The following is a 13,328-nucleotide window of genomic DNA, read 5'->3' as shown; positions in this document are numbered from 1 at the left end:
AAGCAATCCACTCACCTCAGCCTCCCAAAGGCGTGGGATTACAGGCTGAGCCACCGAACCCGGCTCAGAACTTTTCTTAACTTGATAAAAATTTTAGCAAACATTAGAAGTTACTATTTTATGAGAAAAAGATGAGTTATTCACTGTTATCTCAGTTATTAAACATCATACTATAAATCCTAACCAGTGCCTTGGGACAAGATAAAGAAACAAAAAATATAATATTAAAAAAAAGAAGAGACAAAATGTTATTGTGCAGATGATTAAGTATAAAAAAAAAAATGAGCCGGATGCTCAAGCCTGTAATCCTAGCACTTTGGGAGGCAGAGGTGAAAGGATTGCCTGAGCCCATGGGCTGGAGCCAACCTGGGCATGTTGGGTGAGACCTCATCTCTACAATAAATCAAAAAATTAGCCGGGCATAGTGGCACGCGCCTGTAGTTCCAGCTACTTGGGAGACTGAGGTGGAAAGATCTGCATTCCAGCCTGGGTGACAGAGTGAGACTCCAACTCAACAACAACAAAAAAAGTGAATCAACTCTGAAACTCTTGTAGGTAAAAGGATGAAAAAGATCTATGTGTAGCCAAGACATATCTGCAGTATATTTTGGTGACAAATATACTAAACTGGCTTCCTTGACATATGTTACCCTTTCTCTTGGTGCATGGTACCCAATGCAAGCTAAAAAACTAAAACTACATTTCTCAGACTTTCTTGGAGCATGGGTAGAGAATTAGGTTCTGTTGGACACATTCATAGGAGATTTGAAATTAAATGGGAAAAGAAGAGGTACCACACAAAGCGTCCATCTAGAATTTGCATTATGGCTTTGGAGCCATTCTGGCAACAGTGTCTCATCCTCAGATTGTTATTAGGGAGATAGATTTCTAGAGACAAAAGTTGCTACAGTGGCTGTCTGATTCTTAGAGTAGTTTAATACTAGGGCCAACAATAGAACTGTAGTTATAGAGCTCTCAGTTTCTGTATTTTGATTGTGACAGAGAAAACTTTGGCAGACTAGTTGTGCAATGTTGTTATGGGAGTCATTCTTGGTAACTCAGTTTAGAGTTTGCTCCTTCCATCTTTCCATTGGGTTGGTAAAGCACTTAATTCCCCAGATTAAGCGCCTTTCTGCTTAAAATAGCTGAAGGGATTTCGTTATGCAACTAATATGATTGTTAGGCGAAAATGCAGACTTGTAATCCTAGCACTTTGGGAGGTGGGAGGATTGCTTGAGGTCAGGGGTTCAAGACAAGCCCAGAAAACATAGGAAGACTTTGGTTCTTCAAAATAATCAAAAACTTTGCCAGACATGCTGGCATGCTCCTGTAGTCTCAGCTACTCAGGAGGCTGAGGTGGAAGGGTCACCTGAGCCTAGGAGGTAGAGACTGTAGTGAGCCATGATCATTCCAGTGTGCTCCAGGCTGGGTGAAAGAGTGAGACTTCAACTCAAAAGCAGGCCACTGAACACTGTGTGACTTCCTAGTGGCAAACCTAGTCCATATGTTTACCTTTATCCCTTGTCTAATTTCATCAAAAAACCAAAATGAGGAGGTGGAGGTGGAAGAGGGAAGAAGGAAGAGAAGTAATTAATAGTTGCATCACAAAATAGGGGACAATGCCATCACTGGGACAAAACATTTTGAAATTTCTGAAATCTATTATGCCAGTAAAATCAAATTTAGGTAAATAAGTGATAATAAATACTCTGGACAAACAAAGGAGGGCTTCGAAACGATCTTTGGAGTAACTCCAGCTTCTGAATATCAGGGCCAGTGGAGAAAACACTGAAGGACTTCAGTGTGAAAACTGCTAGAGGACCTGGCATTCTCTTCTTAGGCTGCATGTTGCTTGGATTATTGGCTGTGTAAAGTGAGACATTTCAGTTGACATGTTTCTCGCATGCGAAATAAGACCAAAATCTTTTAAAGCTTACCCAGGCTTTGTTTTTAATTCAGGCATGTCAGGAGATGATTGCTATTGAAAGGATAGTTTGCTACTCGCAGTTCCAAAGGGGGGCACACGCACCACACAGGGCCATGCAATGGAGCACCTGAATTGGTCAGGAGGCAGAAGGAGTCAGAGAACAGCGCCAGCACAAACCTGGATTGTGCTTTCCATAGGAAAGGCAGAGCAAAACAGGGTGAGCAGAGTTAGGACTGGCTGGTTGGAATGATTTTGGTGTGCTTTGCGCAGTGGGGGTTCTCTCTAGTTGTTGGTATCTGGCCCTGGGTTCATTCGAGCAGGGGATAGTGGCTCACTAAAGCCACTGAAGGAGGTGTTTGAGAGTATGGGCTCTGGATTTGTCAGCTTGTGTTTAAAGAGCATCCTCTCTGGCGAATGTTTGCTATCTCATGGAATTAACCAGCCTTGGGAGGGATAATTTTTACAGGATCAGCAGGGTACCAGATGCCAAAGCGTCAAGAACACATAAAATAAGAAAATATAGTTAATATACAGAGAAGGGAGGGCAATAAGTATCCCGTCTCTAAATGCTAAGAAACTTGCAGACATGTCAGAAACCAATTACATTTCCTTCATGAATCCAGGCATTCAACATCTAAATTATTTTCAAAGTATGCACTTTTGAAAGAATTTTTTTAAACAAAATTTTAAGATTCTCTATGGATTAATAAATAGGTGGCATTTATTGAATACTCACTGTGTGCTACGTACCATACTAAGAAATTTATATGTATTATCATATTTATTTCCTAACAGGATTGTGGGTAGTTATTATTATTTTTATGTACACCTCGGGAAACTGAAGTTTAGAGATAGTAAATAACTTGCCCAAGTTTATGCTATTAATAATTACTGGAACTGGCATTTAAACCCATTTTAGTCTGACCTTAGAGTCTAAGGTCATAGTCACTTTCCTCTACTGCTTCTCTATCTACAATACATTTATGTTTTCTTTTTTTTAATACATATTTTTTATTTTAAAATTGTGGGGTACAGTTAAGGGTTAAGTATACAAATATGCACTGTGCAGGTACCCTTGTTGATGAGTTATGCCCCGCCGCTGTTCCCAGACAGATATATTGACTACCGTTAATCCCACCTCCCTTCCCTTCCCTGCCCACCCCATAGTTTCCTGCCACTGTCAATCCTTATAGTATTACGATAATTGTTCAAGGTCCACTTATGAGTGAGAACATGTGATACTCAGATCTTTGTTTCTGTGAGAGATCACTCAGTATTATAAACTCTAATTCCATCCAGGTTGCTGTGAAATTCATGATTTTGTTCTTTTTTATGGCTGCGTAATATTCCATTGTGTTTATGTACATACCACATTTTTAAAAATCTAGTTCTCTTTTGATGGACGGTAGTTGGTTCCATGATCTTCCTATTGTTAACAATGCTGCGATAAACATACGTGTACAGGTATCTTTTTTATAGAGTGATTTGTGTTTTTCAGGGTATATTCCCAGTAGGGGGATTGTGGGGTCATGTGGAAGGTGGATTTTTAGAGCTTTTAGGAATTGCCACACTGATTTCCACAGAGGCTGCACTAGTTTACGCTCCCACCAACAGTGTAGAAGTGTTTTCTTTTCACCACATCCTCTCCAGCATTTGTTATTTTTTGAGTTATTGATAATGGCCATTCTGACTGGAGTTAGGTGGTATCTCAGTGTAGTTTTAATTTGCATTTCCTTGATGACCAGTGAGGTTGAACATTTCTTCATGTATCTGTTGGCTGCTCGTATGTCTTCTTTTGAGAAGTTTCTGTTCATGTCTTTTGCCCACTTTGTAATGGGGTTGTTTGTTTTTTTCTTTTCAGCACATTTGAGTTCCTTGTAGATCCTAGATGTTAGGCCTTTGTCAGACATGGAGTTGGCATACATTTATGTTTTCAGCAAGACATACAAATATTCACAAAGGCTTTGGACTGAAGTTCGGCTTAGTATGATAGTTACTAGCAAATGAATGGGGATAACAATAATAGTCTGACTTTGTAACATTTTTAAAAGGATTAAATTAATGTAATATATTTAAAATAGTACCTGGTCATATAGCAGGCACTCAATGAGTGTTAGATTTAACCTATACATGAAAATTTGTTGGCCCACTATTTAATTAAACTCTCTGTAGCTATGATTGATAGTTTTAAAATAAATTTAAAAGTCAGTAGCAAACTTCTTATACTTTCCAATATCCATGATAGCACAAATTTCCGTATAAAAAAAGAGATTGACTTTATAAGATCACTAATAGTGATCCTGTCATTTAAGATATTTGATACATATGGGCATTATATTTTTGCCCTAAATTTTTACTGCATTTGAGAATGGCCTTAAGTATATGACAGTATTCTTACATAATTTAATTTTGTTTTTTAATTAGAGAAAAGCGGTTACAGGAATGGAAAGCTCTTAAGGAAAAACAAAAATTTGGGGAATTAAGAGAAATTTCTGGAAATCAGTATGTGAATGAAGTCACAAATGCAGAAAAAGATGTATGGGTTATAATTCATCTATACAGATCAAGGTAATTACCATAGCATTTCAAAATGTTAATATACAAATATTTTGAAACACATATTTCTGGTTTGAAGGGTCTATAAAGCATATAATAGAGTACTCAAAAAATTAGGTCTATATTACACATGCACAGGTCTAAAGAGTTTTTGATAGTTATTAACTTCAGATATTAGGTATTTTTAATATTGTCATTTCTAATTTAAAGAACTTGTCACACCTAAAAACATAACCACTTTTTTGATTGGTAATTAAAAACTTTTTATTAGCTGGGCATGGTGGCTCATGCCTGTAATCCCAGCACTCTGGGAGGCAGAGGTGAAAGGATTGTCTGAGCCCAGTGGTTCAAGACCAGCCTGGGAAACTTGGTGGGACCACATCTCTACAATAAATCAAAAAATTAGCTGAGCATGGCGGTGTGCGCCTGTGGTTCCAGCTAGTTGGAGGACTAAGGCAAAAGGATTGCCTGAGCTAAGCAGGTTAAGGCTGTGGTGGTTGTGAGCATGCCGCTGCACTCCAGCCTGGGCAACAGAGTAAGATTCCAACTCAAAAAAATAAATTAAAAAATAAGCCAGGTTCGGTGGCTCAGCCTGTAATCCCGTGCCTTTGGGAGGCTGAGGTGAGTGGATTGCCTGAGCCCATGGATTCGAGACCCGCCTGGGCAGCGAGACCTCATCTCTACAATAAATCAAAAAATCAGCTGGGTGTGGTAGCGCATGCCTGTAATTCCGGCTACTTGGAAGACTGAGGCGGAAGGATCGCTGGAGCCCAACAGGTCGAGGCTGCGGTGGCCGGGAGCGGCCACTGCACTCCAGTCTGGGCGACAGAGTGAGACTCCAACTCAAAATAAATAAATAAATAAAATAAAATAAAAACTTTTTATTATGGAAAATCTCAAAAATACAAAAGAGTAGAAAGAATGATAAATAAACATTCTAAATACTTAGCACATAGTTTCAACAATGAAGATTTTGCCATATTTATATCATTGTTTGTGTGTGTGTTTACACTTGTAGAACCATTTCAAAGTAAATGTAATACAGCATGATGATTTATTCTTTCAAAATCTAAGAGTGCTGAAAAGGAAACAAATTCTATTTCCTCTACCCATCATTGACTGGGGCCCTGCAAATTAGACTGACAAAAGACAGATTAACAGGAGAAAAACAGAGAAGTCTATTAGTGGGTGCACTGTGCACGTGCGCGCGTGCGCGCGCACACACACACACACACACACACACACACACACACACACACACACACACATGCACACACACACACAGGAGAACTCAGTGATGAATAAATCAGAGGGATGGTTAGAACTTGGGCTATTATAGCATCTTAACAAAAGAACAGTAAATTTGTAGAGAAGTGACAAGACAAAGGAAAGGAACTTTGAGCTTCTAGTGGTGGCAAATTGTGGGAAGATAAATATATGAATGAAACAAATGGAAGATAAAGGTTGATTTAGCAAGGGTTGTTATATAGCTTCCTCTGGCACCTCTCTGGGCTGATGAGAATCTAGGGTAGTTTTCAATGATTAAGAATGTCCTGAACTTCCTGGTAGAGATAGGGTTTGGGGAGCAGAGTTGTGGGGGAAAGAGCATTTTTCTTGTGTTTGTTTCTTCTCTGTTGCCTTCAGCTCAAAATATTCCTTAGGCACATTGTGATGGCACATTGTGATGTGGCATACTGTGAATCCCTTCAAGAGCATTCTTTTCGCCTAACAAAATTAAGAATAATTCTTAGTAGCATCTAATAATTAATCTTTACTCAAATTGTCCCGAATGACATAAAAATGTCATTTATAAATACATATATTTTTAAATAAGAAGCCTATCAGGAATTTAGATATATCATGAAATGCCAACATGGAATTATTTAAATGAATCTTTTTTTTCTTTTTGTAGAGAAGGGGATCCCACTACGTTTCCCTGGCTGGTCTCAAATTCCTGGGTTCAAGCAGTCCTCCTGCCTCAGTCTTTCAAAGTGCTAGGTTTATAAGTGTCAGCCACCACACCCGACCCTAATGAAATAATCTTAAAGTAAAACAAAGCCATTGTGATGCTACCTACTTCTGTCATATTCTCTTAAAATCACCTAGCTTACCCTCTCTACTCACTAGCCAAGGACAGGACGGGTTTCTCAGAGATAGCTATTGATAATTGTCTTACAACCCCTCCACAGCTTGTTTTGTACTAATTAGCTTTTCTATTCCAAGTTGCATAAGAAACAAGTTAACTTAATCAGCCCTTCATGACCTTCATGTTACAGACCCCATCAATATGGCAACAGTCATGTGACTGAGCCACCCATCTGCCGTCCATCACCTGATGTCAGTACTTGTGCTTACTTGTCCCCTTCATGATGACATGAGAAAGACCACACCACTCCACCACGTTAACAACCTGCTCCCATCAAAGGGCAGGTTTAATAGCATTCATCCTCAAGCAACCATTTGCCATTACTTTGCTAAGCTCTGGTGTGGTCACATGGCTCTTTGAGCTATGGCTGTCACATTTTCCTAGTTTTGTCCCCCTCCCCTACCTTAGGGAGGTAAATCTCTTCTCTCTTTCTCTCTAATTTACCTTTTTTTTTTTTTTTTAGTTGGAGTCTCCCTATTGTCGCCCAGGCTGGAGTGCAGTGGCACACCCACAGCCACTCCAGTGTCGACTTGCTGGGTCCAGGTGATCCCTCTGCCTCAGCCTTCCAAGCAGCTGGAACTACAGGTGTGCACTACCACGCCCAGCTAATTTTTTGTTTATTGTAGAGATGAGGTCTCACCAAGTTGCCCAGGCTGGTCTCAAACCCATGGGCTTGGGCAATTGCACTCACCTCGGCCTCCCAAAGTGCTGGGATTACAGGCTAAGCCACTAAACCAAGCCAATTTACCTTCTAAATAAACTATATTTTCCAATCTAATTTCTGTGCAATTCTTTGCATTTTTTGTGGGCACCAGATCGCAAATCCCCCTGACCTAACATTTTGGAGGTCCTCCTGGGATTCTGACCTAACATCATGTCAAGTCTTAAGTCTCTTTTTTTGGGAGGGAGTTGGAGTCTCACTCTGTTGCCCAGGCTGGAGTGCAGTGGCATACTCACGGCCACCGCAGCCTCAACCTGCTGGGGTCAGGCAATCCTTCCGCCTCAGCCTTCCAAGTAGCTGGAACTACAGGCACACGCCACCATGCCTAGCTAATTATTTTTTCAATTTATTGTAGAGATGAGGTCTCACTAGGTTGCCCAGGCTGGTCTCTAACCCTGGGCTCAGACAGTCCTCTCTCTCATCTTAGCCTCCCAAGTGCACAGACATGAGCCACTGTGCCCAGCTTCTTAAGTGTCTTTTAATAGAACAGTTTCCCTCTACTCCACCATTCCTCCAAGACAATTAACTTTAAAATGCCTGGTTATACTAAGTATAACTCACTGTCCTTAGGTCTCACCAGCCTGATATAGTAACCCTTTCCCTGTTTCTTTCATTTAAATAACCCCTCTAGCTTTAGGTCCCAACCACTCTACTTCAGGGCTATAAATCAGTCCAGGTACATCCTTAATCTCTAAGTAATACATTTTTTTCTCTCTTTAAGTCCTTAGATAAATTTGTACAGAGTATTCTTTGCAAATTATAGCTCTGTTATTTACCAGCTTTCCAGTTCTTTAGTCAAATTTTGGTAGGACAACATGCTCCATAAAAGAAAACTCCCCATAAAAGTTATAATTATTATAACTAAAACTCTTCATAGACTAAGTAGTTTTAAAGTCTTAGAAAGAATCTATTGACCTAAGAGGAAGAGGCACAAAATATTATTTATTTGTTGTTGTTGTTTTTTGAGTGGGAGTCTCACTCTTGTCACTGAGGCTGTAGGGTAGTGGCATGATCCTGACCACCGCAGCCTCGACTTGCTGGACTCAGGAGATCCTTCCACCTCAGCCTTCCAAGTAGTTGGAACTACAGGCACATGTCACCATTGATTTATTGTAGAGATGGCGTCTCACCAAGTTGCCCAGGCTAGTCTTGAACGTGTGGGCTCAGACAATCCTCTCACCTCAGCCTCCCAAAGTGCTGGGATTATAGGCGTGAGCCACCACACCTGGCCTACAAAGTATAATTTAAAGAGTTTACTTGAGCCAAAGTAAGGACAGTTGCTTGGAAGACTCAGACCCAAGTAATCTTGGATATGAGCTCTGTGTGGCCTTTGTTACAAGCAGGTTTTTGAAGGCAAAAAATAGGGACAGGGAGTAGGCTGATACCATACTAAGTTGTTTGTCAAGAATTTTCATTGGTTTACAGAAATAACATTGATTAGTGATTGGCTGTACATTGTTAAGCTATGGGGTGTTGGTGATAGTGTCTGGTGCAGCATTGTTAGATTGATTTATAGCTACTTGTGACATAGCAAGCAGTTTCAAGAGATGAATGCAGAGCTCAAGAAAGGAGTAGGATGTGATTACTGTCTTGTTTTAATGTCTCTCGGGTCCTATAATTTAAAAGGACTTAATATTTATTAGCTAAAAGTTATTTTATTTTCTCAAATCACATTCCCATTTTACCTATACCACTTATTTGGCTAACCAATTTGTAAATGCTGCTGATAGTAGGTCTCACAAATAAGGATGAGAAACACTGACATTTACAAAACTGGGATCTGTTTGTGCACATTAATGAATGTGTATGCCTTTTCTCCAATTAATACTGCCTTTTGTCAGTTGATTTTTCAGCAGAACTTCACAGGACAAAGGGGAAGCTTTTCCTTGGCCCCTACAACCTATTTAAGGAAAATTTAAACTTACAAAGTCAACTTATGTCACTTTTGTGTGGAAAACTGATACTTAAGTGAAGCAGTATGTGCTTCCCTAGTATTACTTTCAGTAGATCATGCAGTAAATAAAGCAGTGTCTAGACTTGTAGCAGGTTATAATTATTCAAAGAAATTATATACATATATTCTGAAATGCAAATTAAACAAGTAATGCTTTTAATTGCTTTTTCTTAGCTTCTTTCTCCATAAATTGATATATAACATCCAAGGATTAAAGGAATTTCTGAGAATTTATTAGATGCTGCCAATGCAAAGGCAAATAAGGCTTCTGCCTTACATACATTTCAGTATAGGAGAGGGAGATAAATATAACAACAACGTCTCTTAGGTGCTGTGGTTGAAAATCTGTACTGAGTAGAGTAAAGGCACTAAAGATAGGAATAGTAAGTTCTGCCTTTGGAGGAGGGAAGTATGGAAAATTCAATAGGGTAAGTAATTCTTGGTTTTGGCAATCAAAAAACAAGAAAAGATTCTCCAGGCTTATAGCACTGAAGGAAGTAGACAGGATAAATGGAGTATTTTAGATGGAGTATGCAACTTGAACAAAGATATGGAAGTAAGACACGTGGTGCTTTGAGGGCTTTAAATAATTTATCTGGCTGAGGCATATGGTACATATGGTGGCAGACAGGGAATAATGCTGGAGAGAGAGTTAGGGGCCAAACCATGGGGACCCTGGACCACTGAAGAGTTCAGACTTAATTCTATAGGCAGTGAGGGGCTATTGGAGGCTATTAAACTTGGGGGAAAGACAGAATCTTAGGGTTACACAATGAAATTTTTGTGCTGAGCTCTTTTTGTAAGTTGGCTCAGGCGTGAATATGAGGAACCAGGTCTGGAAACAGAGACCATTTGGGGCAATCTGATGTCGCTCAGATAAGAAAGGAGAGGAATAAGGCAATGGACAAAGAGGGGAGAGGACAGATATGGAATAGGGAGGTGAAATCAATATGACTTAATTACTGTTAGACATTGTAGAAGAACAGGAGATTTGGGACCTGAATGCCAACCAAAGAAAATACAGGAGAAAGATCAGATTTTTTTGTTGGGGAAGAAGAAATTCATCTGGTGTTGACATTAGAATGGTTAAGATTACTCAGTGAAGCCAGGCTCGGTGGCTCAGCCTGTAATCCCGCGCTTTGGGAGGCTGAGGAGAGTGGATTGCCTGAGCCCGCGGGTTCGAGACCCACCTGGGCAACTTGGCAAGACCTCATCTCTACAATAAAAATCAAAAATTAGCCGGGCGTGGTAGTGCTCTCCTGTAGTTCTAGCTACTTGGAAGGCTGAGGTGGAAGGATCGCTGGAGCCCAGCATGTGGAGGCTGCGGTGGCTGGGAGTGGCCACTGCACTCCAGTCTGGGCGACAGAGTGAGACTCCAACTCAAAAAAAAAAAGATTACTCAGTGAATGTGTTTAGAATGAGAAGAGGGTTCAGGTATAATCATAGGGAACAGCTACATTTGAGGCAAAAACAAGAAGTCAAGTAAAAAGGAAATTAATAGAAAATGCTATTGCAGGCCAGACGTGGTGGCTCACGCCTATAATCCCAGCACTTTGGGAGGCCGAGGTGAGGGGATTGCCTGAGCCCATGGGTTCAAGACCAGTCTGGACAACTAGGTAAGACCTCATCTCTACAATAAATCAAAAATTAGCCAGGCATGGTGGTGCATGCCTGTAGTTCCAACTACTTAGAAGGCTGAGGCGGAAGGATAGCCTGAGTCCAGCAGGTCAAGACTGTGGTAACCATGAGCGTACCACTGCACTCCAGCCTGGGCAACAGAGTAAGACTCAACTCAAAAAAAAAAAAAAGAAGAAGAAAGAAAGAAAGAAAGAGAAAGTTATTGCGGAAGCCAAAAAGGAGAGAGAGGTTCAAGGAGGGAGGTGAGCAAGAGACTTTTCTTTTTCATTTGGGCTGTGACTAGAAGGAAAGAGAGTAACTATTAGGAGGACACAACTTTGTGAGAAGTTTTTGTCTTTTTTTAAGATTTAGTAATTTTGATATGTTTATGTAAAGTGGAGCAGGCACAATGGCTCACGCCTGTTATCCCAGCAACTTGGGAGGCAGGGGCGAGAGGATTGCCTGAGTCCAGAGGTTTGAGACCAGCCTGGGCAACTTGGTGAGTCCTTGTCTCTCTAATAAATCAAAAAATTATTCAGGTGTGGTGGCATGCACCTGTAGTTCCAGCTACTTGGAAGGTTGAGGTAGAAGGATAACCTGAGTCTAGCAGGTCGAGGCTGTGGTGGCCATGAGCGTTGCTACTGCACTCCAGTCTGGGTGACAGAGTGATACTCCAATTCAAAAATAAAATTTAAAAATAAAATAAAATTAAAATAAAGTGGAGCAAGAGTCTTTGGAGATGGAAAGATGAGAAAATAGGAAAAGAGGGAAACCAAGAGAGATAGGCAATGGAAGGAATATGGAATAAAGTAGATGTGAAAGGATTAGCCTTGAGACAGTTTGATGAATTGGAAGAAAAGAGATTGAAGAATGAGTGTGATGGGAGTTAAGTGACAGAGCAGGAAGAATTGAGGTTTTGGTCATACTTCCAGTCAGTTTTAAGTTTCTGATAAGGAATACTTCTGCTTATTGGGGACACCAGGAAATGTCATGGAGTGAGATGTCAAAGACTGTGAGTGAAGCTTGTTGGAGTCAGGAAATCAAAGTTTGAGACAAGCAACTTTGGATTATGTGAAAATAAGCTTATGATAGCCAAAAGAGTTGGAATTCCTTTATTTCAACTCAGAATTACCAAGGATTCCCTAGAAGTGTCCTGTTTTTTGCTTGTTTGTTTTTCTGTGAACTACAAACTGGAAACTGGCTTGAACTAAATTGATTCTAAGTTGGGTGTACTTTGCCAAAGGAAGGAAAGCAATTCCCATAATAGGAGCTTCCTTCCCAGGCTAAAACCATGTTTGCAGTAAAAAGTAGAGGACTCAGTTCATCATTGACAAAGGTAATAACAGAGGATGATGATGATGTGCTTTTATGTACAGAACCATCTACCGCTATATTTCTGTCATGGAAGTGTTTTCACTTATTGTATTAGACTAAGATGAGTAATCTGTTATTAAAACTTTTGTGTGAACTGTTTCTCTTTCTAGCATCCCAATGTGTTTGTTGGTTAACCAGCATCTTAGTCTTCTAGCAAAAAAGTTTCCAGAAACTAAATTTGTTAAAGCCGTCGTGAATAGCTGTATTCCACATTACCATGACAACTGTTTACCAACAATTTTTGTTTATAAAAATGGTCAGATAGAAGGCAAATTCATTGGAATTATAGAATGTGGAGGGATAAATCTCAAGCTGGAAGGTAATGCTACAAATTTTGTTTATAAAAATAACAGGTGAAAACCTCTACAAGTTAACAAGTATCATGAATGTTTATCTCCTTAATTAATACATAAGGTTTTTCCCCTTATTTCTAGACTCTTCTTGTATGCCATGCACCAGGTTAATTTTCCTTCAGTAATATTCTAATATCTCTCCCTTGCTTAAAATTCCTAATAGTTCCCTGTTTCAAATAAATTAAAAATTTAGAATCTTCTGCTTTAGAATCTCAACCCACCTCTTCAACTATATTTCTCTGTGCTTTCTAGTTTCTGCTCCAGTTAGGCTGGTCTTCAGCCACTAAACCAAGATATACTTTGCTCACTTGTACCATCAAACTTGGTTACGTATTCTTTGCTTGTGTTTAAAACACCCTACCTTTCTTTATTCTCCATATCCAAGCCTATTCCCTCATGGGACTTCTCAATTTTCAGTTACCTCAGTATGTAATCCTGGACCAATTCATAAAGTATCTTCCTCTTCACTGCTCAATTTCTGAATATATTTATATATATGTTTTATATAACTTACTTTTCACTTGTTAACATTCTATCTGGTTTTGTGAATTAATCAATTCCTTTTTAGTCTTGTCTCCCTAAAAAGTACAGGGGCCATGTCTCCTATTATATTCTTTTTCTTTTCTTTTTTTTTTTGAGTTGGAGTCTCACTCTGTCGTCCAGACTGGAGTGCAGTGGCC

At 39.8% G+C, this 13,328-nt stretch overlaps 1 protein-coding gene across 1 annotated transcript in view; it reads left to right on the top strand.

Annotated features, from left to right (window-relative positions):
- PDCL2 (phosducin like 2) overlaps positions 1 to 13,328 on the top strand; it is a 27,651-nt gene that overhangs the window by 8,742 nt on the left and 5,581 nt on the right. Inside the window, exons 3-4 of the mRNA XM_021707437.1 lie at positions 4,352 to 4,495; positions 12,406 to 12,614. Of these exons, the coding sequence (XP_021563112.1) occupies positions 4,352 to 4,495; positions 12,406 to 12,614 (353 nt within the window). The remainder of the gene's footprint in view (positions 1 to 4,351; positions 4,496 to 12,405; positions 12,615 to 13,328) is intronic.

The sequence above is a fragment of the Carlito syrichta genome, unplaced genomic scaffold, assembly GCF_000164805.1.
Source record: "Carlito syrichta isolate Samal-C Ts95f unplaced genomic scaffold, Tarsius_syrichta-2.0.1 Scaffold117951, whole genome shotgun sequence".
Lineage (NCBI taxonomy): Eukaryota > Metazoa > Chordata > Mammalia > Primates > Tarsiidae > Carlito > Carlito syrichta.
Note: the sequence above shows the minus strand (reverse complement) of the source record. Positions and strands in the feature narration are given on the sequence as shown.